The sequence below is a fragment of the Protobothrops mucrosquamatus genome, unplaced genomic scaffold, assembly GCF_001527695.2.
Source record: "Protobothrops mucrosquamatus isolate PMUCROS unplaced genomic scaffold, P.Mucros_1.0 scaffold1426, whole genome shotgun sequence".
In the NCBI taxonomy this organism is placed as follows: Eukaryota; Metazoa; Chordata; class Lepidosauria; order Squamata; family Viperidae; genus Protobothrops; species Protobothrops mucrosquamatus.
In genome coordinates this window covers 24,084-51,586 of record NW_015387611.1, presented here as the reverse complement: position 1 = coordinate 51,586, position 27,503 = coordinate 24,084, and the positions used below count along the sequence as shown (strand labels likewise).

Genomic DNA, 27,503 nt, shown 5'->3' with positions numbered 1-27,503 from the left:
CAAGGAACACAACACTTATCTACTTTGGAAAGAGGACATAATGTTTTGAATGAAGTTATATTTTTCCTGAAAGGTTCTTGACTTAATTCTACTTTTATTAAGACGCCTTGTCATTAGCTTTGATGAGTACACCAATTGTCCATTTTCCAAGAATAAGATAGACATTTTTTATTTTTATTTTTTATTTTAATATAAGATAGGTCTTTATTTTTTAAAGAAGACAGTATAATTATAAAAAATCAAAATAAACTGTCCATCACTCGTTATATTGCTTAATAGAAACAGACAATATATAATTCCTGCTGGTTTAAACCTGCTTTTGAATAAATGAATAAGGCTCCACAATGCTTTGGATTTGATTCCAAAAAGGCACTTCGGAACATACAAGGATAAGAGTGTAGTATCTATCAGCAGCTCTTTAAAGCAACCATGCCTTTTCTAAGGATAATCTGGCTGTGCTCTGCAAGAGCCACATGGCTCCAGGAAAAGGGGCAGGTATTTTAAATGCTTGCAGACAGACAATGTGCTGCATTTGTGTTCCTGAACATCTTTGGGGAATTGAATCTGGATTATCATACAGTTCAATAAATAAAATTACAAATCAGGAAACACCGACATGTAGTAATATGGAATGTAACTAATTCATTGGTAATACCAGTTGGGTGCAGAGACCAAACGCACTACCAACCACATCCTGTAATTTTGTCTTAGGCACAAGAGAGTGACTTTGGGCCAGTCATTCTCTCTCAGCCCTAGGAAGGAGGCAATGGCAAGCCATTCCAAAATCTTGCCAAGGAATGTGCAGATACTAATCCAGGCTGTCTCCAGGACCCAAGACTAACTCAATATAAGTCATACTGAATCTGCTGCTATATATATATAGCCACGTATATAAAAATTCTGTTTTCCTTCCCCCCTCCCCCCTCTTTGCAGTCTGTCTACTGTAATAATTGTAAGAACCACAGCATTCTGTAAAAACAGGATATCAGCGTGTCAAAAAGACTGAAGGAGGTTTTGAGGGTTTGATTTTATCTTAGCAGACTCTGCCCCTCTATTCTTTCGCTATACACACATTCACAGAAGGAAAGGAAGAGATGGCGGCAGCTGAAACACAGCTCTATTCAAAGGTCTTAAACAAGAGAAAAAACAGAAGTACCAATTCCTTAATGGAGCCTCTCTTGGCTACTGGTTTCTCTGTACATACAGCGTAAGTACAGTTATCATCACAGTGCCACAGAAATCCACCCTTTTATGCTTAGAGGAGCTCATGAAAAGAGCTTATAAGAAGAATATCTCACCCCCACCCTGATTGTGTATGGGTGCCTGGTTTACTCAATTCCTACTAATTTAAATGTTTTAATGTTTCTTAATGTTTTAGTGTTTATATATTTTTGTTTTTATGGTGTTGTAAGCCACCCAGAGTTACTCAGTCGTGATATGGGCGGTCTATTCTTGTTTTAACCATTCGGTCATGTCCAACTCTTGGTGATTTTGTATGCAAGTGCTCTCCATGCTACCCTGTCAAGCACCGCTTCTTTCAGTTGTTGGATGTTCATCTTTGAATCAGCTTTGATGGTATCAAGCCAGCGAGTTCTTTGCTTGCCCCTTCTTCTTGGCCCATTAATTATTCCTTAGCATCACTGATTTATCCAATGAACCTGCACACATGATGTGGTCATAATAAATCAGATGTAGTCTGGTGATTTTGGCTTCTAGTGATGTGTCCGTTTTTATATGATTCAACACCTCTCTGTTGGTTGCTCTGGCTCTCCATGGTATACACAATAATTTATGCCAGCATTACAGTTTAAAGTTGATATATAAATGTAATAAATTTGGCAGTATTGTAAAATTCAATCACAGTATAATCATCTAAAGTAAATCTGGACCAAAGCAAAGCAAATAAAATATTAACACTGGAAATTGTTTGGGTTTTATTGAAGTTAAATTCTTAAAGGAGACAAGAATATTTAAAACTCTGTGGTAGTAAGCAAATGTATTGTTGACTGTGTCATTCTGTGAGGACTCTTAAGAACTGCAAGTAAAAACTAGGCAGCCCCTTGTTTGGGAAGCTCTGAATTTCCCACAGCCACAGGAAACTAAGTTACCGTAAATGGCCTACTGTACAATGTCCCTTCTATCTTTCTGATTTTAGAATTCTAGAGGTGCTTTCACCAATTTCCTTTTGTTCTTTGATAGCCAATTTCTATCATTTAAATCCAAAAGTGCTAGCTTTTACATTGCTAAGTAGCATACTAAACGTTTCAAAGAATGCAATAAATGAATAATTTTTATTGGCTGCTTTCAAATGAGTTTACTCTGATTAATTACTTCTTACAATGCAGATAACATTTGAGGAATAATTTCAATACCAGCCTTCTTTTAAAGATTTAGGATCAGGCTTGGGAGAAAACATTTACATTTCTCATTCACTTAAAAAAAAATGCAAGGGCCTCGTGGACTCATATCTTTTCTGAGCAGGGCCACAAAAACATTTCCTAATTATTTCCCCTGGCAGGCAGATATTATTTTAGTTAGTGTTTAAATTAGTTTAGTTAGCTTGTAGTTAACTACAACTTAATTGGCTTGAAATATTTGTTTGTCCATTGGCTATGTCAATTGTTTCTTTAAAAATCAATATGTGTTTAATTGTTGGGTTTCTATTGTTATTTTTGTATAATAACAGCTTGCTTATTAATTCAGTTGCTGCTAGCCTTTAGAAGTAGAAGGGCAGGCTACACAGTGATCTTAAATAAATACAATTCAAGAGGGCTGCAGTGTTTGATGCAGGCCACAACCTACATATTAGAATAGAATAGAGCTGGAAGGGACTTTGGAGGTCTTTTAGTCCAGCCCCCAGCTTAAGCAGGAGAACCTATAAAATCTCAGACAAGTGACTGTCTAGGCTCTTCTTAAAAATCTCCAGTGATGAAGCGCCCACGATTTCTGGAGGCAAGCTATTCCACTGGTTAATTGTCCTCATTGTCAGGAAGTTTCTCCTTAATTCTAGGTTGCTTCTCCCTTTGTTCAGTCTCCAACCATTGGTTCTTGTCCTGCCCTCTGGTGCTTTGGAGAATAATGTGACCCCCTCGTCTTTGTGGCAGCCCCTCAAATACTGGAATACTGCTATCATCTCTCCCCTATTTCTTCTTTTCTTTAAACTAGCCAAACCCAAATCCCGCAGCCGTTCTTCGTATGTTTTAGTCTCCAGGCCTTTGATCATCTTAGTTGCTCTTCTCTGAATTTTTCCCAAACTCTCAACATTGTTCAAGTTTGTCAAGAACTTTTTGGATCCTGAGTTTGTCTTCTGGGGTGTTGGCTACTCCTACCAGTTTGGTGTCATCTGCAAATTTGATGAGTTCCCCTTCAATTCCCTCGTCTAAGTCATTTATGAAGATATTGAAGAGTACTGGGCCTAAGATGGAACCTTGTTGTACCCCACTGCTTACTTCTCTCCATGTGGATGTAGTGCCATTGAGGACTACTTGTTGAGTACGGTTTGCCAGCCATCTACAGATCCATCTGGTGGTGATATTGTCTATTCCACCTTTTTCTAGCTTACCAAGGGTCTACCTTATCAAATACCTTACTGAAGTCTAAGTATACTACGTCCACAGTATTTCGCTGATCTATTAGTTTAGTCACTTTATCAAAGAATTAAATAAGATTGGTTTGGTTGGCATGATCTGTTTTTGACAAACCCGTGCTGGCTACTAGTTATAACTTTGTTTGCTTCTAGTTGTTCGTATATCTGTTTTTTGATTATCTTTTCCAGGATCTTCTCATGTATTGATGTTAGACTGTTTGGTCTGTAGTTTCCTGGGTCTGTTTTTTTCCTTTCTTGAAGATGGGAAACACATCAGCCCTTTTCCAATCCTCAGGTATTTCCCCGGTGCTCCAGAATTTTTGAAAGATATGGTGCAATGGTTCCAAGATGCCAGCTTCTTCAGAACTCTGGGATGTAATCTGTCAGGTCCTAGTGATTTATATTTGTCAAGGTAGGATAGGTGTTCTCTTATCATTTTCTTGCTTATTTTAATTTTTGTTTCTAGTTTGTCTTTTGCAGTGCTTTTTTTGGTATGTTGGGCTATGGTTTCTTTACGTGTGAAGACTGATGTAAAGTATGAGTTAAGCAGTTCTGCTTTCTCCCTGTTGCCTGTTATTTCCTTGCCATCTTTTCTCTTTAGTGGGCCTACATTTTCCTTGACTTTTTCTTGTTATTAATATATTGGAAAAAACTTTTTTTTATTATCCTTGATTTCTGTTGCAAGTCTTTGTTCGTTCTGAGTCTTTGTTTTCCTGATTTCATCTTTGCATATTCTGGCTGTTGGGTGATAATCGGCCTTAGTTATGTGCCCCTCTTTCCATTTTTTGTATTTGTCCTTTTTGTCTTTCAGTTTTTCAGAGACATCTTTGTGCAGCCATGCTGGTTTCTTCTTGTTTTTCTTTTTCAGTGGTATTGTGCTGGACTGGGCTTTTATGATCACATTTTTCAGAGTTTCCCATGCTTCTTGGGTTGTTTTCCCCTTTAGGATTTTCATCCATGGGATCTTTCCTAGGTTCTCTCTGAGTTTGTTAAAGTCAGCTCTTTTGAAGTTTAAGACCCTGGTTAGATTGTTTTCTGTTGCTAGTGTTTGCATTATATTAAATTCCAGTATGATGTGGTCACTTTCGCCCAAGGTTCCGGTAATTTCAACTCCCTCTATCACTTCTTCTCTGTTAGTAAGAATTAAGTCTAGTATGGCTTTATGTGTAGTTCCCTCCTCCACCTTTTGGATGACAAAGTTGTTTGCTAGGTTGGTTAGGAATCTGTTCGATCTCCCACTCGCTACAGAGTTTGTCTCCCAGTTGATATCTGGATCATCCATTACTATTTCCTACATACATTTGTTAACTGGTTGGCAAAGAGTTCATCTATTTCTTCTGATTGGTTGGGTAGTCTGTAATATACACCTATGGTAATGTCACTTTTTTTCTTTTTTATATTGACACATATGCTGTCATGGTTCCGAAAGTAGAAGCTCTTCAAAGAACTTTGAGGCATTGTTTTCCTTAAAGAATCTTTTTAATTGCTACATAGCTTCAGCACGTACTTAGTGAAGCCAAAATCTGAATTATCCTCCCCCCAATCACCAGTAACAAAGCATAACTCACCCCTTCATTTAACAGTCATCAATCATGTTCTCTAATTAGTTTGAAGTGTGAACTTTCCCTCCCGTATCTCCTCGGTTACAACTAACCTTGAAAAATACTGTACTGAAATATTGTTATGGCTAACTATTCCCCAAGTACATTCTTCCCCCCCCCCTTCAAACACTATCTAACTTTAACTCTAGAAGTAATACACAGGTTAAATAGAACATGTCTGCTTCTTCATATATTGTCAAGCAAGCAAATCTCTGGAGAGATTTTATCTTTGATCATGTGCATTTCTGTAGATATGTAGTGTTCTCTTACATATAGTGCAACTCCCCCTCCTCTTTTTGTAGACCTGTTTCTTTTGAACAATTTGTATCCATCCATTATTCTATTCCATTCATGGGTTTCATCCCACCAGGTTTCTGTAATACCAACTATGTCATACCCTCCCTCGTGTACTATTGCTTCTAGTTCACCCTGTTTGTTCCCCAAGCTTTGAGCATTTGTATATAAGCATTTAAGGCTTTTATGCCTGTCCATGGGTGTGTTTCCTGTATTTCCTGATTGTTGTTTGAATTTTTCTTTTTTTTCATCTCTGCCCACCTCATTGTTTGATTTGTTTTCTTGGGATTTATGATTGGTTTTGGGTTCTAGAGATTCTGAAGATTGGTCACTCTCCCCCCTCAATTTTAGTTTAAAGCCCTCCTGATGAGTTGGGCCAGTCGTTTTCCGAGTACATTTTTCCCTGTTTTCATGAGGCAAGGCCCATTCCTTGCCAAGGGTCCTTCGCGAAGGAAAAGCAGTCCATGATCCAGGAAACCAAAGTTTTCTTGGCGACACAAACCCTTGAAGGAGGGGAGATAGATCCAACTTCACAGGAGTGAACTCAGCTGCATGAAAACCTCTAAAGCAGGTTCATTCTGACATCAAACAAGGGTTAAAAGGGCATATCAAATGATATATTAAGAATATTGATGGATCTATTGCATCCTTCTCTCTCCCAGTCACACCTACAAATGAGCTGCTAATCTACATCAGCTAAGGGGTGAGTCTAAACTAATAATAGCTTATTTACCCTAAAAAGTAAAAGGTAAAGGAATCCCTGCAGATTTTAATCCTCTAGTCATTGCCAGCTATAGGAGGCAGTGCTCATCTCCGTTCAAGGCCACTGAGCAGCACTGTCAGAAGACATTTCTGTGGTCATGTGGCCAGCATGATGTCATGGAGCACTGTTATCTTCCCACTGTAGGAGTATCTATTTATCTACTCACACTTGCATGCTTTCGAACTGCTAGGTTGGCAGGAGCTGGGGCAAGGACAGGAGCTCACCCTGTTGCATGGCGCTTGGGTCTCAAACCTCGGCTGCCAGGTTTCAAGCAGACAAGCCCAGAATTATAACCAGTGAGCCACGACGCTGCCCTATTTATCATAAAGGGTAGAGCTTTTAATTAATTAATTAATTATTATTTTTTAAAAAAAAACTTGCCAGGAAGGAGGAAAACAATCTTTTTTTAAAAAAAATGCCTAATTTTATGCTACTGCAGAATTTTGGCAGGTACAGGTAGTCCTTGATTTATGACCAGAACTGAGTTCAAAATTTCTGTTACTAAATGAGACAGATGTTAAGTGAATTATGCCTCATTTTACGACTTTTCTTACCACAGTTGTTAAGTGAATCACTACAATTATTAAGTTCGTAACACCACTGTTAAGTGAATCTTAACAATGATTAAGATTGTTTCTTCCGCATTGACTTTGCTTGTCAGAAGATTGCAAAAGGTGATCATGTGACCCCAGGGCCCTGCCACTGTCATAAGTATGAGTCAGTTGCCAAGCGTCTGAATTTTGATCATGTGACCATGGAGACACTGCAACAGTTGTGTGTTTTTCCAGTGCTGTTGCAACTTTGAAGGGTCACTAAACGAATAAGTCAAGGACTACCTGTATTAAGTTTTATCTAAGGCTAAATGTCAGACTTTTGTAAAACTACAGGTAGGATTGCTTTATTTCTTAATAAAAGGTAATCTAATTCTCCAATTAACAGGGCATAGGTTTCCAAAATTGAAGTACTTTGTAATTCTTGCTTCTCTGTAATTACAAGAAGAAATGTCCAGATGGTGGGTACTATCATGTGTAAAAGCCATCTTTAAACCTAGAGGACCTGAACTGGAGAATTACTGCTGATTCATAGACAATTGTCTGCACATTAACTTTGTTATAGCTAACAAGACAGTTTCCATCCTCATACCAGTTCAGCTGAAAACCAGAAAAAGCTAATGGCTTACTGAAACGCTTGCATGTACAAGAATATTTTTAGCACCAGGGCTTGAACTTAGTGATTTTTTTTTTATTTTTTTATCCTGCCTTCCTTATTTTTATAAATAATCCAAGGCAGTAAACAATCTTCCTAATCTTCCTCCTTCTATTTTCCCTACAACAATAACCCTATGAGTTGGGCTGAGAGTATGCGATTGGCCCAATGTCCCCCAGCCAACTTTCATGCCTAACTAGGAAGGGATAGCTATACATATGGCAAAGCCAAAACCTTAGCCAAACTGTTTAAACATCATCTATCACTTACTTTGCTCAAAATGAATATATTGTTCTTTCCTTAGATTAAAGGCATTGGCAGCTACTGGACAAAAGACAGCAGAAGCAGCAATGCAATGGTAAGTTTTCATGCGGTTTTAATTACTGAATGGGAATTGTCCAGAGTTTGATATAAAATGGATAAGTATTTAAATGTTTTAAATAAAGTAGTATGGCATGTTGCTGCTCAGAAATTAATGTTGAATGGTTTTTTTTTTTCTTATTCAATAACTCTACTGTGAAGAGCCCTGATTTTCATTTACGTTACCTAGACTAGTGTTTCTCAATCTTGGTCACTTTAAGATCTGTGGACTTCAACTCCCAGAATTCCATAGCCAGTATTACATAGCTGGCTGGGGAATTCTGGGACTTGAAGTCCACAAGTCTTAAGTGACCAAGGTTGAGTAACACTGATCTAGGGAATAGAGCTGCACACACTTCAAAAATGATTTGGAAGAAGTGCTTTGGATATGGATATTTATTAAAGTTGCCTCAGAGAAATAAAGCTAATAGAGGTTCTCAGTGTGTTTTAGTGTCATGATTATATGCAAGAGATACAGTATTTTTTCAACACCAGGCCTACCTATCTTGAAACCTATCTAATCAAGGTATGAAATCCCCTAACAATCTTTTTGCTCTGTTGGTCCTTGAGAATTGTCTTCTGATCCTTGGCCCAAGCTTGAGGCAGTCTTCAGTCATTCTTAGTTGTTCCTTTATTGTTTCCTCTGCAAAACTGACAGCAACCACTAACAATTTCATAATGACATGTTTCACTGCCCATGCTGTTGGGATGGCTCAGTCAACTGATCCAAAAGGGGTGGATTGACTCAGTCTCTATTGGCCACTTCAAGGTGGTGTAGACATAATTTTTCTTTCCACTTCCTTGGCAATCTTCTCTGCTGTCATTTTTCTTCTCCCCGTTAAAAAAAAAGGTGGGGAAGTACATGGATTTTAAAGAACAGTACTTACTTGAAAATAGAAAAAGTGTAACCCTTTCGAAAGCAACCAACCTGACATATCTAATATGATATTTCAAAACTGCAGTCTTTTGCAAGTCACTTTCTATGGTTTTGAATGGATGTTCTTTCAAAATCTGGCATTTTGGCAAGACTTCCAGTAACTGTTAGGTGGGCTTTCTAAATTAAGATGTAATCTCACCTCCTCTGGCTTTGCTCTGCAGGGTAAAACAGGGAAGAAGGGTCATGCCACCTGTCTAAATTCATCATCTCCCCAAATCTTCTCCTGTCCCATTCCTGCATTATCATTGGGATTGGTGACTGTGTCCCATTAGCTTGGAGTCTCTCAAAAATAATGGAGAGCAAACACCCAAAATCAGGACACGGCCATTCGGAACAGAGACAAAAGAAATGGGATAGGAATCTGCAAAGGAAAAAGCAAACGTTATGCTAGCACTATTTTCTAGTGACTCATGGATGGGTGGACAACAATTTAACTTGGCAGTGGGGAAAGATTGCTTTATCATCAAAACTACCAGAAACTGACATGATCAGATTCTTTGAAAATGTGATTATTAAATGTGTAAAAGTTGTAACATTTACAGTTCTGGGAACAAATATTTATTTATTATTTATTTCATAATATTTCATAACATTCTAAAATTATTGTATAACGATGTTTAACTGAATGCAGTTTCAAACAGGGGTGCAAATGTGGATTGTAGATTGTAACTGCATTCAGTTAATAGGAATCTCTTCTGTTTCTGAACTTTTTTTTTTTTACTAAGGAGAGAGGAGTGCTGATGGGTCTTTCCACCATATTTCACTTTTTTGAGTGCATGAAATAGGCTATTGGTCCCTGTTCATTCCTCTCATTCAGAAAACATTCTTCACAGTTTCAAAGAAAGATATTTAACCTTAAGAAGGATGAACCTAGTGTAGTTTTAAACTAGAATAATTTCAGTGGATTTTTTGTAACAGGAATTGTAGCTTTAACATCCCTATTCTGGAGATGTGTTTAGTTTTGGTATCATAGTTTGAAGGAACATTGACCAATTGGCACAAGTAAAGACAACTCTTACTAATTCTTACTCAGTAAGAGACCTGGGAACCAAGTCCTATGAGGAAAATGAAGGAGATGGGCATGTCTGCTTTATGAGGAGAAGACTAAGATATGACAGCAAATATCTAAATGGTTGCCATACAGGAGAGTGAATTGGCTTTTCTCGATTGCTCCATAAGGCAGGAACAGAACCAATGACATATTTAAATCAGGTACTAGTAGGATTTTCATTACAATAAAAAACACCTTTGAAAAAATACCTTTGGGACAGCCATGACCTAGGTAATTGAGAATCTCCATAAATATGATATTAAATTATCAACTAGTGAAATTGTCTTACAAAGTGGTTTGTTTCCCTTCAGTGGAGATTATCAGATAATCATCGGTCTGAAAAGCTTTAGCACAACTTTCCCTGAATAAAAAATAGTATTAGATTAATACTTTTCCCACTCTACATTTCTATGGGCAATTTCTGACAAACTGAGAGATTAACTAGGCTTTATGCAACATGTCAAGGGCCATACTTTAAATAGGTGGGACCAACCTGTATTCTGAAAGAATTAGCCAGTTTTTAAGGACTGGACTGAGTGCTTTAAGGTTCTACAAGGCTTAAAACAGCTGTTTTCTCCTTTAAAGTATTCTAAAATGCAATAAAGAGTTGCCTAATTTTTGGCCTTATCCATTCTGGAGAGCTCTGAAGATCTCAGAAGGGAAGTCAGTAGATCTTATCCAGTCCTAGATCATTCTTCTTTGCATTCTTTATATTCATATGGTGGCTTAGCTGAAAAATGCTCAAACAACTGATCCATTCTTCTTTTTAATTGTAGGTTGCATTCACATTGCAATGATCCTTCTTTAGAAGATCCCATTCCTCAGGAATATGCCCTCTATTTGTGTCCAGCAGGCCCCTTGAATGACATTCTGATGGAGTTTTGGAGAGAAAGCAGATGCCAATGTGGAAAAAATAAAGCCCATGAAAATTTCCCACACATTACACTTTCTGACTTCTTCACTGTAAGTTATTTTTGTGTGTGAGGTGACAATGGCTTAAATGGCATTCTGGTATCTCTTACAGTAGTTGTTGTGACCTCCCTTGCTGTGCAATGTACTATTTGGGTTAAGCTAAAGATTAAGCTCAGAGGCAATTTCACTCTGCATCTATGCTAATCGGGGATTTGTGTCACACTTTCTATTCTTACACCATTGACGCTTTTCCATAACTGAGCTCATTAACTTCATTCTCATTTGTGGTACAGGACGAAATACTATGAAGTTTATTTTGCAATGTTAGCCCTGGAGATGTTGGGCAGGTGATTTAATAGGCAAGCATTTTTCCCTCCTTAACATTTTCTGCTGAGTGACTTCCCCCAGCCCCTGTGAGACTAAGCACCATTGCCATTATTTCCCTGTGTTTTTTTCAACTGAGTGATGCTGCAAGACAAACAGAGAAAGTGGGATGGAATAGAGTGGAGTAGCTGGCTGGAAACTGGTTTTTGTACAGCCTTGGTGTCCAATTCGTTCATGAGAAGAACCAAATATTGCCAGCAAGAAAATGGTCAGGAGACTTGTGGGCAACATGAACAGTTTCTTGGATTTCAGAAGAGAAGCCAGTGACTGGACGGAAATGACCTATACTTATTTCAGTTGTTATTGATCATATCCTTGTCATCTTTATTTTAAAGGTTTTAGTTTCCTACCTTATACTACATTCAATGGTTAAGAGAGCTCTTTAGTCTGTAACTGTAACTCAAGAGGGTGTTTTTTTTCCCCAGTGTGAAGACCAAAAGGTTGATGGCTTATATGAAGCTCTAGAAAAAGCCGGTAGCCAATTTTTCAGCAATTTTCCTGTGATGATTTCCCTATCACTACATTCCTCCAGCACCTACATTGGCTTCTTTCTTAACGATGGCCCTGCAAATGTCATCAAATCATTTGCTGCTGCTTTTGCTGCAGAGGCTACAGTCTTAGCAGGTAACAACAAGCCACAAGTCACAATGTCACAAGCAGAGAAGTGGGTTTGCGAGAGGAGAAGCCTCTCCTCTCACAAACCTTTACATTTCCATTCTACATGAAAAGACCCTTCTGTGTAGCTTTGTGAGTATTGGAGCATGGTCTAATACTTGCCTGTATGTATTTAGCTTCTAAGAATACAAACCAAGGGAGCTTTTTTCTGAGGGGTTGGTCATATGATTTCCCTGTGCATCAGTTCAATGCTGCAACACTTTGTGGAATACAAGTCTAGGAATAATATAATAATACCTGATATAGCCTTGTAGATATATATATTGTTATGTTTTCTTTATAGATTGTTGTGTGAAGCCTTCAAAAAAGCAACTCCACCTCACTTTAGCCCACAAATTTTATCCTCACCATCAAAAGACATTGGAACAACTGGCCAAATCAATCAACCCTAAGCAAAGTTGCCAGTGGGTGGCAGCTCTCTACTCTAGGGATATGCGCTTTGTCCATTATCAGGTAGGTATATTACCTGGAATCCATCCACTTCAGGCTTGCTCTGTTTCTAAGTTTACCCACTTTTGTACCTTTTTGTAGGTTTTTAGAATGGTGCTCAAAAATATATATGAATTTTCATACATACTGTACAGTATACTCATATATGTGTGAATATCTGCTCTGAACCTGTTATAAAACTATTCAGAGCAATTTGCTTGAATGCCATTTTCTATTTTTCATTAATATAGGGATCTTGTACACTTTTTCCCCAAATCAATATAATTCATGCATAGTTTTGATGGGGATACTGCATCATACAGTACAATTTTGAAAATTTTGAACTTACTCTAGAACTGAGTTTTAATTCAGGAAATGCAAACTTGGTAAGTTTTCACTAAAATGTAAACCAAAGTAATTTTTCCATCACACTCGCATGCCCTGTTTGTTAACTCTCTTAAAATTAAAATCTGTCTGTGGATGCTTGAGCAGTGCTTAAAAGTTTGTAAAACCTTTCAAATTTTCAATATTTCTGCATAAATATGAACTAAAACATGATCTGTTCTCCACACATCTGAAAAATAGATAAAAAGAATCCATTAAATAAAGTCAAAAAATTATACATTAATTTATTTGTTGAGCAATTCCTTTCTGAATCTTATACATAAAAATAAATAGGATGCAAATGCATAGAGATGTGAAAATAATAATAATAACTATGCATTACTGAGAAACTCTTTTGGCTATAGTTGATGATAATTGTGTTCCACGATAACAAGTCACACAATTAAATTATCACTTTCTTAGCAAGGTATTACATGAAAATCCAAGAGCATCACTTTGTCCACTCTATGTTTTCTCCTACTACTGATATAATGTAGCTGATTTTCCAGCAATCAAATCCCATCTCCTTCTTGTTAAATAAATTCTACTGAAATCAGTGGGATTTAGTTCTGAAGTGAATTTTAGAAATATTTTTAATCAAGCGAAGGATTTGCTTAGTGATGTAAGAGTATGGTTACAGTTGTATTCCAACAGTATGAATGAATGGAGCAAATAAAACATATGCAAATGTAACTTTTCTTGGATTTGACAAAATATTTTTACTGGCTTCTATTAAGGTTTTGAGGGCCTTATTCCAGTATAAGCCTCAAAATATTGATGAATTGATGCTGAATTCAGGGGATCTTATATATGTTGATCGGTCACAGCAACATGAAGTATGTGAGGGCTGGACAATTGGTATATCTCACCGAACTGGATGTCGGGGATTTTTTCCTGAAAATTACACAGAAAAAGCCAATGAGTCAGATACCTGGGTCAAACACAGGTTAGTATTAGTTGGTTGAAAATTTCTTAACTCATCTTTTAGAGACAGAACCTCACTCGCAGCACCACAAGACAGATAGGTCAGTCTGGTGATTAACTCACAGGCTGAAAACTTCCCCATTCTGATTTAAGAGCTTTGTGTGTATATGTGTGCATGCTTGTGTATGTGTGTGTGTGTGTGTGTGAAAGAGAGAGAGAGAGAAAGAGAGAGAGAGAGACCTTTACCAGTGCTATCCCTACCTAAATGCAGATCAGCAGAAAAATATGCAACAGCCAAAAGATATACCTCATCCCGCTTCAAGAAATATGAATAACCAGGCCAATGAACAGAATTGGGTCTCAACATTGTATCTGTTATTTTACCATTGCAAGGCAGACTTATGAAATCAAAATGAAAGTAAACATATTGTCATGGCCATTAAATTGAGGGACAATCTTACAATTGTTTCTGTGTCTTTGACAGCTAAGGATGTTCTTTTAATGGTTTTTGCTTAAAATAACCTTGGGAACATTTTTGATTGCAGATGCTAGAAAGCATCAAAAATTTGATAGACATGCTCTGAAGGGGAAATATACCGTTTATTCTGCATAAAATGCAGATTTAATTATACCAAAAAGTAATACTAAGGAAATGGAGTTCTGCCTTTGAACTTTATGTCATTTGTCACTAAACAGTTCAGCTTCACTGCCATTAACAGATTGAGCCCATAATTCTCCTTCTTATTATTCCCTATTGCCAGCACCAAGATATGTTGAGATACAATTGCCATTGTCACAGACCATTGACTAGATTGGGTGAGTTTATGAAAATTGTAATTATCTGGAGAGTCTTAGATTTCCTACTTCCCACTTTAATCACAGGAGAGAGTCTTGCTGTCTGTGTAGGCTCAGATGTCTTGGTAAGAACACTGTGTTCCATTTATGAGGGAAATTACTCTTCTGAGATGTGTTGTGTTACCTTCGGTCCAAAGATATGTGTCATTCCAAATTTTCTCACTGTTTTCTGTTTTGTTCTTTGCTATTTATGTTTCAGAGAATATATTTTCTCTGCAGATGCAGGCCAACTTCCTAAGAACCAAATCAAAACTCGCTTTAAAACAAAGATTCCAAATCCAGTGCCAAGGAATGTAGCCAAAATGCTTGCTCATCAGGTAACTGAAATTCAGAGATCTTGATCTGTGGAATATGTGTGAGAACCAAGAGGAAGACAAGTTTAGGTACAAAACATTTCGATACAGGAAATGTTTATCCAGTTTTCAAATCTTATTATCAAAATTGCCAAAGGGCAAGGATATCTATTTTCTGAAGTCAATCAACTTTATGAAAAGATTTCATTTCATGTGAATAAATCTATAGCATGTACATACCGGTAAGTAAATTCTTCCTGCAATTTTTTTGAGAAAGTATCTTAATTGACTAAGTTTAATCTTTTCCAACCTGGTGCTTTCTCAGAGGCATTTGCCTTTAATTCTCATCATTTCCATATAGCGTAGCATGTTGTTTGAAAATGATGAATACTGTAATCTAATATATTTGGGGGACAGCATTTTGGAAAAGATAGTCTTTGTTGTTAGTTGCAAAGTCGTGTCCAACCCATCGCGACCCCATGGACAACATTCCTCCAGGCCTTCCTGTCCTCTTCTGGAGTCCATTTAAGCTCACACCTACTGCTTCAGTGACTCCATCCAGCCACTTCATTCTCTGTCGTCCCCTTCTTCTATTATTTAACAGTTTAATTACAGTGAACCAATATTTAAATATTCAGTAACTATGTAACATAACAACTAAATCTTCAACATATCTACAGAAGATCTGCAGCAAAGGATAATTTTGTCAGAATGACCAACCAAATATTGCAATGCCATGAGGCTTACTTCATCACTTGCTCTCTTTTGTAGCCTGCTGTAGATACCTCTGTGTAGAGGCTACAACCAAATATCACATCCTACTTATGAGCTTCTCAGACCCAACATTTTTTCTTGAGACAGAAAGCTATTATTGATAGACTTTATTCAAGCAAATGTTTTTGCTTCATGAAACATGCTACATTATCACAATGTTCTGGGTGTCACAATTATAAATATAAAACCGATAGTACAATAAATATGAAACTGATAGTACAATCGAATGCAGTATTCTCCAAACTTGGTAACTTTAAGATGTGTGAATTTCAACTCGCCAAATTCCCCAACCAGCAAAGTTGCGAAGGTTGAAAAAGGCTGATCAAATTTCATCAATCTAGTTGCTATATGAATTCACTTTTGTTCATCTGAACAAACTGATCTTTCAATAATTTCAATAAGCAGAATTGTAACATAATTTCTTTCAGTTGTCACCACAAACCACAACCCACAGAGAGATGTTGGTCATTTGCCATGGAGAAAGAGTAGATCAGGTGTTTGGGAAATCTTGGGTACAACAGTGTTTTGGACCAGATGGTAAGTAAACGTTTAGAGATCTGATATGGCAGGTGTGGTCTAGAGCTGTGGATTGTGTTAACAGAAATGAGCAACAGAACAATGACTCATCTATTTTATATTATGTTGAAAGAACATACATGAACTTCCCATCAGCTCCCAAATTTACTGGGGATTTAAAATAATTTACATGTAAATTAATAAAACATCCACTCACCAGGAGCTTTTTCATGATCGTTTATGTTTGGAGAAAGGATTGGGATTATAATTCTGAGGGAAAACTAATCAGTTGTTTTACACGCCAGAGTAGCATGTTAAAATCAACTGGTTAATTATCTAAATTAAATTAAATAAGGTTAATGTCATCTTGTTTCAGGAAAATATTATCGACGAGACCTCAATTTCCCCTCCAGTTTACCAAATCAAGATGATTATATTAAACGTTATAAATATGATCCTCCTTTATCATGCTGTGGCACATTTCAATCTAGACTGACTGGTAAGCTTTTTAATATGTTAATCAGCAGCTGAGGAAAAAAATAAGGAGTTTCAAAATCTCAAAAATTATTATTTGACTTTTCTTGATATAACATCCATACAAATTTACATACACATTTATTTTTTAAACACATACATCATAATTGTAAGCCTCTTTAAACTGGATGCACCTGAAATTAAATCTTAGAGAAAAGTCTTGGTCATAAAAGTCATTATATTTTTGGGAAAACGTATTTTAATTCTATATTTAGTTAGCTGTGGAAGAATAATGCCTGAACAGCTTTCAGAGCATCCTTAGAAACAATGTAAAGGAATCATGATTTTATATCATACTCATATTGCATAGATATAAGTATGAATTAATACTCATTTTTTTACATTTTACAACATTTTTAATTATCTACTTACTAAAACCAATGAAGATTCTAATAACTTCTTTTCATTTTGAAAGGAGTTGTGGGAGGGGAGTGTTTATATATAGGGAGAGGATACAATCCACTAAGAGACCACATTAAAACTGTACAGAACTCAATTAAATGTTCCCAGTTTGGTTGTTTGAAACAATTTCAACTGACATGCCTGAAAATGTATTAATTTGTACCCACCCCTTTGTTGTGTGAAGAAAAGAAAAATTAATATTTTTCTCTCCTACTAATAGGAGAAGCCTTGCTAGAAAAAGAAGTGATTGTTGGCTGTGTATACTCTTCTCCAGCATTACACTGTATTCAAACTGCTCAGCATATATTAGAAGGTAAGGCTTTCCAATACAAGCAGGTTTGCTGCTCTACCAATTTTCTGTTCCTGTTACTATAAGATAACTTCCTTTTCTCCTACCTAGCAAAATTTAAGTACCACCATCCTAACCATCTCCGAAGGTACATTAATGTTGGGATTCAAAAGATTGGAATTCAAGGAAATTATTCCTCTGGTTTGGACAAGAAATTCACATTACTCTTTCAGTAATATGGCTGCTAATGAAAGCAGCTTATAAAAGAGCATTGTTGATACTTCGCTTAGACATTCCTTTTCCTAATCATTGTAATTGAAGCTCTGCCTTTAAACTATGCCTTCTCCTTTCCCTTTCCCCATTTTCCTTTTATTGGGGAAGGGGAAGGGGGTAGAAATATATTTAACTAGTCATTTCTAATTTTCTTTGCCCTTCTGAATAAATGAGAATTTTCAAAACCATCTTGCTTTATCTTCAGTTGCTTCAGAGAAAATCTGTCTTAGATCAAGTCTACACCTTTTAAGTAGTCATATTCATCTATGATTTTCTTTCCTCCTTAGATTTTATCTGTTTATTTTGTTTTTTATTTGAATTTATAAGCTAAATAAACTGGATATTTATTGAATGAAGGAATCAGATCTGAAGATTGATCTTCATTTTATTTTATTTTTTTGTTTTCCAATTACAGGGCTCCGGATAGAACAGAAAGCTAAAATTCGGATAGAACCTGGACTGTTTGAATGGACTAAGTGGGAGACAAGCACAACTGCTCCCTCTTTTATGACAGAAAAAGAACTGAGTGAGCTTGGTTACAGCATAGATCCCACATACAAGTAGGTTTTGCCATTCAGAATATGTTTCTTAAATGCTGATTATGTCAATGTAATGGGGAGTGTTACATTGGGAAACTACTCACCCAAAGTTCTGGAAGTCTTGTCAAATAAAACTAATCAGGGTGGAGTCACTTTACTTGTGGTGTGCTTCCCAATTCAAATAGCTAAATATTACATTTAACTTTAAATGCAATCTCTTGGCTTATCCTCACCACCTTCTAACCGGAGCACTGTGATGTCCTGCTAAACCTCTGATCAGCTGCCACTTATGGTCAGTAACTGGGAGACGCCTTAATGGGTTTTCCTGGATTTATGCCCTGACCAGTCATAGTTACAACACTGATTAGAAGCTGAATGCAGTCTAGTTTTGCTGGTTATGTGTTATAAGTACAGAAGCTAATGACAGAATTATCCCTAGTTTCTATGCAACTGAGGATTAAAGGTGAACTGTTAAGAAGACAGTTGGCCTTATATCGTGCTTATAGGTTTCTTGAAAGCATTGCACTGGTTATAGCTAGAAACAGATGCCATGTGAAAAACACATTTGATCTGAACTCTTGAAATCGTAGATTCTGAAGCTTATATACACTGCTCCTATGTGTACAGCTTCTATTCTAATAACCAATGCAATGCCTTCCTCGTGAAGCAGCGATGCCAATGGTTTGTATAAGCAAGCAATTGCTTTGTGCAAGGGAATGAATGGCATCACTCATAAATAAAAGTTCAGTTTGAAAGTGGCAGGTCCCAATAATTCTCACAGGGGAATACAAGGCTATTATGCTATTTTAGGTAGTCTCTGTGAGGATTTTAAAAAGAAACAATTAAGAAGCAACTTTGGGAGTAAAACCAAGAACCACATTGAACAATACAACAAGGTTTGTTTAAGTTAAAAACCAAACCACTAAATTCTATTTTTATGGCACTTTCAGATCATTAATAACTCATTATCATATATGTTGATATGGACTTAGTACAGCCAAAAATTATTTGCTTTCTACAGCTAACCATATACTGTTTCCTTATTTTCCACAGCAACTTAGTTCTGTGGTTCAGTACAATTTTTTAGCATTTGCAAACCCACAAACAGAACAGGAAGTAACGTTAGCCGTTGACTTATTGCAGCAAAGTACATTTCAGATTTTGAAATATCTACCATATTGATGCTGAAATTGTGAAAATTGCTTACAGAAGTGAGAGAAGTGGTTTGGGGTTTTGTTGGTTTAAGCATGTATTACAAAGGGAAAGACAACTTCTGCAATGAATTATGTTCTGCAATGAATTAGGTTTTAGCAGCAGCATTTTGTTTTTACTGTATTTTGGCCAAAATCTTATTTTAACAATGATACTACCTGAAATGTTTTCTACAATAATCTTTCTATCTTCTGAAACTATATAAGGGGTGTGAAATAGACAGGATGTAATTGAAAATGCTGTTATCTTCTCTTGAAATTCGTCATTAGCATTGAAAATTCAGTGACAAATTTATATATGACATTAAAATTATATTTTTATTTCCTTTGTAGTTTTTTTAATGTATCAATTGGATATTTCTTTACAAAGCATTTGCAGATTTTTGTGAATAAGTATTTCTCATGGTTGCAACCAATTGCAACCAATTGTTTCTTTAAAACATCTACATATTAAATCACATAACAATCACATATTCAACCCCCAAATATATCTGTAAACATACATATACAATTTTTAAGAATTACAATAATGTTTGATAGAGCGAAACTTTATGTTGGTTGTTCACATGCTGGTTGTGCTTTTGCTCAATAGCTATTTGGCAAGGAAGATCAAGGGAGAGGAATCTGTTTTCTTGTTGTTCATCAGATGAACATAGAGATGGAGAAAAATGCTTTTGTAATTTTCCTGAAGGCAAGAACTATACATGTTGTAAGGGCTGGCTGAGTGTTGAAATGGAAAACGGTTGAAGAGGCTAAAGGCAACAGTTTTTACCTTCTAGCTTATCAAGGAAGATGGAGAATTTTTGGATTAGATAGGAAGCAGTTCTATAACAGACAGCAATACCAATTCACCTCCGGAAAGATAGAGGAAAGCCAAGTAGAGGGGATGGAGAAATGGAGGAATATGCCAGAAAGGTACAAGGCTATCAGGAAGAGCTCTTACACTTTGGAGGTTCAGAATAATTTTAAGGATTTCACTGCTGATGAAGTTTGTGGATGCATGGATGAAGAGCAGCTGCCACAAAACTCAGGGACTGAGAAATATAAGCTTGACAAGGAAAGGATTTTTGCCCTCAACCTGAAATAGGGAGTAATGGATGGTAATAATCAGAGTTTCCCTACTCAGAAGGATTGAAGTCACAATCTGTTCCATCAAAAGGAAATTGATATTCCTGGAATAGATATTTGGAGTGTACCAGAAGATTCCCAAAGCTCATCAAATATTCCTTTCCACTGATCCATGTGGAAACAAAACAAGACACTTAATGATATTGCAAGGATCTATGAAGCTCTGGGCAAAAAAGTGACAGAAGATACAGTTGCTTTTTTTTTTTTACTCCTGATCGAGTAGGAGAGAAAATATCAGAAGAATAGAATAGAATAGAATAGAATAGAATAGAATAGAATAGAATAGAATAGAATAGAATAGAATAGAATAGAATAGAGCTGGAAGGGACCTTGGAGGTCTTCTAGTCCAGCCCCCTGCTCAAGCAGGAGAACCTATAGCATCTCAGACAAGTGACTGTCTAGTGTCTTTTTAAAAATCTCCAGTGATGAAGTGCCCACTATTTCTGGGGGCAAGCTGTTCCACTGCTTAATTGTCCTCACTGTCAGGAAGATTCCCCTTAATTCCAGGTTGCTTCTCTCTCTGGTCATTTTCCAACCATTGGTTCTTGTCCTGCCCTCTGGTGCTTTGGTGAATAACGTGACCCCCTTATCTTTGTGGCAGCCCCTCAAATACTGGAATACTGCTATCATGTCTCCCCTATTTCTTCTTTTCTTTAGACTAGCCAAACCCAAGTCCTTCAGTTGTTCTTTGTATGTTTTAGACTCCAGGCCTTTGATCATCTTAGTTGCTCTTCTCTGAATTTTTCCCAAACTCTCAACATCTTTTTTGTGATATGGTGACCAAAACTGGCTGCAGTATTCCAGGTATGGTCTTACTAGGGTTTTATAAAGCAGTACTAATACCTCATGTGATCTTGAACCTATGCCTCTGTTTATACAACCCAGGATTGTATTAGCTTTTTTGGCTGCTACTGCACATTGCTAGCTCATGGTTAAGTGATCGTCCACTAGGACTCCAAGGTCCCTCTCACGTTACTGTTTTTAAGCCAGGTCTCGCTCAGTCTGTACTTGTACCTTTGATTTTTCCTGCCTAAATGTAAAACTTTGTTTTTTTTTCCACATTGAAACTCAATTTGTTGGATAGGGCCCATTGTTCAAGTTTCTCAAGAACTTTTTGGATCCTGAGTTTGTCTTCTGGGGTGTTGGCTACTCCTGCCAGTTTGGTGTCATCTGCAAATTTGATGAGTTCCCCTCTATTCCCTCATCTAAGTCACTTATGAAGATATTGAAGAGTACTGGGCCTAAGACGGAACCTTGAGGTACCCCACTGCTTACTTCTCTCCATGCGGATGTAGTGCCATGAGGACTACTCGTTGAGTACAATTTGTCAGCCAGCTACAGATCCATCTGGTGGTGATGTTGTCTATTCCACCTTTTTCTAGCTTACCAAGGAGTAGGTTGTGGTCTACTTTATCAAATGCCTTTCTGAAGTCTAAGTATACTACATCCACAGCATTTCGCTGGTCTACTAGTTTAGAACTGACCAAATGGATTGGCAAATGATGCCAATTAGAATGTTTTAGATCCTTTGATTCTAGAACACATTTCTGACATGGCAGTTACTGGCAAGAGGTGAGGTACAAAAGAGATGGATTACAGTTCACAAGAAGAAGAAGGATGTATTTGGAAGATGCTTTACAAAGTGATCCAGAGGAGTTTAAACTTAATTCTTGGGGGGGAGAAGAGTTCTGAAAATAGTATGACAGCAAATACTTGGAATGGAATTGGGAGGCATGTGCAAAGTGTGGAGGCACCCAATAATAAGAATGTATAGAATAATAAGGAAGAAGTCAAGTTATATCAGGAATAACTGGAGTCTTAATACAGGAAGGTAAATTTGGTAGATATTGCTAAAATCTTAAAGGATGAAGCCCATGAATAAAAAGTAAGGAATGGAGTGTGTAACTAATCAAAAGGAATAATCAGAGAAAAGAGGAGAAGGAATGCCCTTATATTTGAAGGAAGTACACTTTTCTTTTCTTTTTTGAGATTCAGGGATATGAGTATAAAGGTCTAGTTGGAGCATTTGAGTAAGAATACTGTATGAGGAAGGAAGAAATATATTTTTGTGGGATATAAACAATACATTGCCAAACCAGGCAGAAGACCTGGAGAATATTCTTCTGGACCAGATTATAGATCTTTCAAGAAAGAAAAAAACAGTAATAATGAGCGACTTCAACTACATAAGCATTTCCAAGAAAATCAGGTAGGCCAAACCTGCAAGATCCCAGCAATTCTTTAGTGCTCTTCTTACTTTATTTTCCAAAAGGCTAAAGGAAAGTCAATAGTAATGGCTCTCACTGATCTACTAACCAACAGGGAAGAGCTACTTGAAGAGGTTATAGCAGTGAGAACTTGGGGAGGAAATGATCACATCATTATGAAGTTGAATATATTACCGGGGGGGGGGAGAAATTGGATCATAATTTTCCATGGATTTTAGATTTCAGGAGAGCCAATCCAATTTCAACCATTGCAGCTTGTATCAGTGCAGCAGTCCAATCATCCAATCGATGAGAATCCTTCATTTACAGACATAAGGAAATCCATGTACTGCTTCCTCCATTGAAGCCCATTTATATGAGATCTCCACATGTACATCAAGAAGGACACAAAATCTAAACCTGAAGCTTAGACTCAGCCACATATTGCCCTTAAAAGATTCAGATATAGCACCAGAGTCCTTCCAGAAATTGCCATCAAATTAGCATTTTTTATTATACCATAATGAAAAGGATACAATATAAATTATACCAAATCTAGATTTTTTTTCCTGACCTCTGACACTTTTTTGTTCTTCTGGTTGAAGCAAGGTCCTAAGGTAAAAGTTAAGTTTGGCCACTGGCTCTTAATCTAGGATGATTTTACAAGCCATAATGAGAGCTCAATAATGAAACAGCAACAGTATTCAAATGATCCAAATGTAACAGTTGCTACAGGCAAAAACATGCATTATTTTACAGGTGGGCTGCAAAGATTTAAGCTTTGCCCCCTAATCTAAAATGGGTGAGTGATGATCCAAAAATATTCAAAGCCACATTGTATAAGAGAATAGCACAGGGATTCAGAGGGAGATTAGAATTTATAAAAAAAATGTTCTAAGTGTATAAAGAGACAAACATCTGTACTCCACTGAAATGGCAGACATTCTGCTAATTTTCAGAAGCAAGTTGTTTTGGATCTCAGTAGCACAATCAGACAGTCTCTCTATCAACAGCTGAAAAAGAACTGGTGGCCAAGGACTCCAATTATCCATTCCTGCTGTAAGTCAAATTTTAACCGAGTGGATTGTTTTGTTAACAGATGTCACTTCCCTTCTTCTTCTTTGATGCCATCTGAAAGCTATGAAAACTATATTAGCAGATGCTCTGCAAGTGTAAAACAGATTACTGATACTTGTGCAACAGAAGGTAAACCTCCTTTATTCTTTGGTCAGTGGTGAAAATGCAAACAAAATTTTGCTGTAGAAAATTCCCCTCTCTGACTGCATGTGGCTCAGTTTTGGGCACCACTGAAATTTGTTGGTAAATCAAAGGTAGCAGTGTGTTTTCCTTCTAGTTTGTGTCAGGAAACAGAAGAAAATGAAAGAAATACTGGTATGATATGCTTAACATATCTAAGACTATGAGGAAAGAAAACAAAGAGGAAAGAAAGGAGTTAAAATCCTCCAGCCTTTCACAACCCCATTAAGCCACTGCCTGTAGATAGTTAGGATGGCTGGAGCATTTTTAAAGTCCAGAATAAGATAACATTCAAAAGTAGCTCAGGCAGACACCACCCTGATTCACTGGAGTATAAGAAGGGGATGAGGTACAGCACTGTCAGACCTGCAAGATTCTGCTGTTACAGCCAATCTCAATAAAAGTAATTTAGCCTTCCTGCTTCACGTCTCATCCAAGAAGCTTCTTCAGCTCTGAAGCAAAACAACTTCAAGAAAAAACAAAGAAAGCCCAGTTGCCTCTTGAAAAAAGCACCTTTGGGACCTCCCTGGAGAGTTGATTCCCTAGTCTGGTCTGCAGAGTGGGGCTGATACTGCACTATTTAATCCCCCAGCCTTTGAAAAAATAAATTTGACCCACAGTTGTCAAAAAGCTGAAAATGTATTAGAAATAGGACTTCAAAAAACAGGGGAAACAGGTCTAGAAAATATTCCCAATATTCTTCTACACCACAGATTGGGGAAAACCGGTCTAGGAAAAACTCATATCCAGTACCTTAGTATGACACTTCAAGAAATCCCATTTCTGTCTACAGGCACCCTTCTGATCATTGGTCATTGCTCATCTCTGGATTCCATCATCCGGCCGTTACTGGGTCTGCCTGCCAGAGAAAGCAGTGAATTTGCTAAGTTTGTTCAAAGGGTAAGACATTGTACACTGCCATTATAACTGCCTTATTTAGTTTTGCCTTTTCCTGGTTCTTCGTAATTTAGGAATTTAACATTGTCAATCAATTCGTTTTATATCTATTATTCAGACTTCACCAACTAGGCACCCTTCAGAGGTTTTGAACTACTACAGTTTGCATTATTCCTAGTCTGATACCTGTGGAGTCTAGAGATCTATTTATTATATTTTATTTTATTATTAATTTAATTTAATTTTTTTTTATTTTATTTTATTTCTATCCAACAATTATTTTTACAAACAACTCAAGGTGGGGGGACATATCCAACACACTGCCCTTCTCCTATTTTTTCCACCACAACAGCCCTGTCAGGTGGATTGGACTGAGAGAGAATGACTAGTCCAAAGTTACCCAGCTGGCTTTCATGGCTAAGACAGAGTTTGAATTCATGATCTCTTGCCTTAATCAGGGCTAAGAAAACTTCAATGTATTTTTAAAAATATGAACAGCTGCTTTGCACTAAATTGAGGTACCTACCTAATCTGAAATAAATTTAAAGGATTTCAGGTAGAGCTTTTCTCATGATTTCTTTTAGGAAATATCAGTCATCACCCTTGGCAATTTTTGAAGTAAAGCAAAGTCATTTATTAAAATGATAGAAATAAAATAAACTGGCTAGTAGCACCTTTAATATTACACATGAAAATAAACAAAGGCAGGACAAGAAGCAATGGATGGAAACTAATCAAGGAGAGAAGCAACTTAGAACTAAGGAGAAATTTCCTGACAGTTAGAACAATTAATCAGTGGAACAATCTGCCTCCAGAAGCGGTGAATGCTCCAACACTGGAAGTTTTTAAGAAGAGACTGGACAGCCGTTTGTCTGAAATGGTATAGGGTTTCCTGCCTGAGCAGGGGGTTGGACTAGATGACCTCCAAGGTCCTTTCCAACTCTGTTATTCTGTTCTGTTCTGTTCTTTTCAAACCAAGCAGACCAGTATATAAGATCAGACTGCCTTATATTGGTGACATAGATCATCTGTTTTTCAGATTTATTCACTTGTTCGTTTGTTTTCATCCTGCCTTTGTTATTTTTTTTATAAATAACTCAAGGTGGAAAACATACTTAATATTCCTTCCTCCTCCTCCTATTTTCCCCACAATAACCCTGTAAGGTGAATTGGGCTGAGAGAGTGAATGGCCCAAAGTTACCCAGATGTTGCTTTTTCACATTAATGATCCATATGTAGACCTCAGAAAATTTCTTTTCTTCATCTTCTTCTTAACTGTTGGTCAGGAAACAAGGTTATAGTTTGTCTTTTCCCTTCAGGGATCCTTAACAAGTCTCAGGTATCTAGTCCTACAGGGGTAGGCAACCTTGGCTCTTTTATGACTCGTGGACTTCAACTCCCAGAATTCCTGAGCCAGCTATGCTGAGGGTAAAGGGAAAGGTTTCCAAGCTGAGCCATGCTGGCTCAGGAATTCTGGGAGTTGAAGTCCATGAGTCATAAAAGAGCCAAGGTTGCCTACCCCTGTCCTAGACTCACATAGACAGATAATGAAAACTACTTCTTGTATGATCGTGTTGGCATATATAGAACATCTTTTTGTTTCTCTCCAAATTATTGTCTCTCTTCTCATGGACCTCATGAATTTTCCATTTTATTAGGTACCATCTCTAGCCATGTGTTTCTGCAGAGAGATGAAAGAGGAGAAAAGATGGCAGATGGTTAATCCACCAGTTGAAATGTTAACTCATGGAGCCAATATTGCATTTAACTGGAAACACATTACTGAGGACAATTGAACAATAATTGAATTTATATCTGCAGTCTCATAGCCCAAAAGGACGCACTGCAGTCTGTTTTCTTGGGCTAACAGCCAAATCTGTTCTGAACTCAGGAGCTGGATTTAATAGAAAGAAAAGGCCTCGCTAAGATTTTTGTATGGAACTTCAGGAAAGCCATGGTTGACAGGGTTTTTTCCCCTTCTTTTTTAAATAATTCCATGACAAGTGCAAAATGTACTTCTTAACTATATTTGAAGTTTAAATTTAAAATTTTAAGTATAGTTAACTTAAAATAAACGAAGAATGATGCTTATATTATTTTTAATTGGCTACGCATTAGTTTCCACTAGATAATTTCAGTAATTGTAAGATGCTAGAATTGTTCTGTATTTTGCAGTACAATTGAAGAAAAATGATTGTTTACTGTTTTGCTGTTCTAAAATCCATTATGCTGATGAAAAGTAAGCTGACATATCTGTATAATATTTGTTGGAGATTTCCTGAGATGGGAATTCACATGACACCTAAAATAATTTAATTTACATGGCATAACTAAAAACAAGAAAATCCCTGCATACAGTCTTATAGACAAAAGCTTAGGGCAGAAAAGGAATAACTGAAAATTCAGGCAGTACAGTAATTGTGAAAGTTAAGTCATATTTATTATACAGTCCATCTGGGTTGAAAACCTGAAGGAGGAGCCAAATGTAGTTGGACTTTCCGCAAAGCTTAAAAGAAGCAGGATAGCGCCCTCTGGTGGAATGATCGTTGTAGGTGACAACTGCTGGAGAAATGAGTGGAAATGCACTCATCGATTGCCAATATTTTTGAACCATTAAGACAACTTATTGTGCATTTTGATGAATGTACACAAGTCTCTTATCTATTATTTATGCTATTCAGACTTTTTTTGTATCTTGACACATTTGAAATCGTTTTCTAGATGGTCAGGGAATAAATGTGCATAACCTTGGCAATAGCAGTATTCTCAAATCTCAATCTAAAATGTTTCTCATTTGTTTTCATTTTCTTAAGATACCAACA

The 27,503-nt window shown here is 36.9% G+C and overlaps 1 protein-coding gene across 1 annotated transcript; it reads left to right on the top strand.

Annotated features, from left to right (window-relative positions):
- Positions 1–1,094: 1,094 nt before the first annotated feature.
- Positions 1,095–26,586, top strand: UBASH3A (ubiquitin associated and SH3 domain containing A). The gene is made up of 14 exons (XM_015821924.1): positions 1,095–1,207; positions 7,755–7,808; positions 10,575–10,761; positions 11,520–11,718; positions 12,053–12,222; positions 13,320–13,528; positions 14,561–14,678; positions 15,857–15,965; positions 16,321–16,443; positions 17,101–17,193; positions 17,858–18,002; positions 23,627–23,733; positions 24,578–24,684; positions 26,340–26,586. Exons 1-14 carry the CDS (start codon positions 1,095–1,097, stop codon positions 26,475–26,477), a joined length of 1,872 nt encoding a protein of 623 aa, XP_015677410.1. The 3' UTR covers positions 26,478–26,586.
- Positions 26,587–27,503: the final 917 nt, after the last annotated feature.

Excerpts from the sequence above, each read along its gene's own strand:
- UBASH3A (XM_015821924.1), top strand. The coding sequence starts at position 1,095 with ATGGCGGCAGCTGAAACACAGCTCTATTCAAAGGTCTTAAACAAGAGA. Across the intron at positions 7,809-10,574 it reads GCAGAAGCAGCAATGCAATG|GTTGCATTCACATTGCAATG; the intron begins GTAAGTTTTCAT and ends TTTTAATTGTAG. Across the intron at positions 13,529-14,560 it reads GATACCTGGGTCAAACACAG|AGAATATATTTTCTCTGCAG; the intron begins GTTAGTATTAGT and ends TTTATGTTTCAG.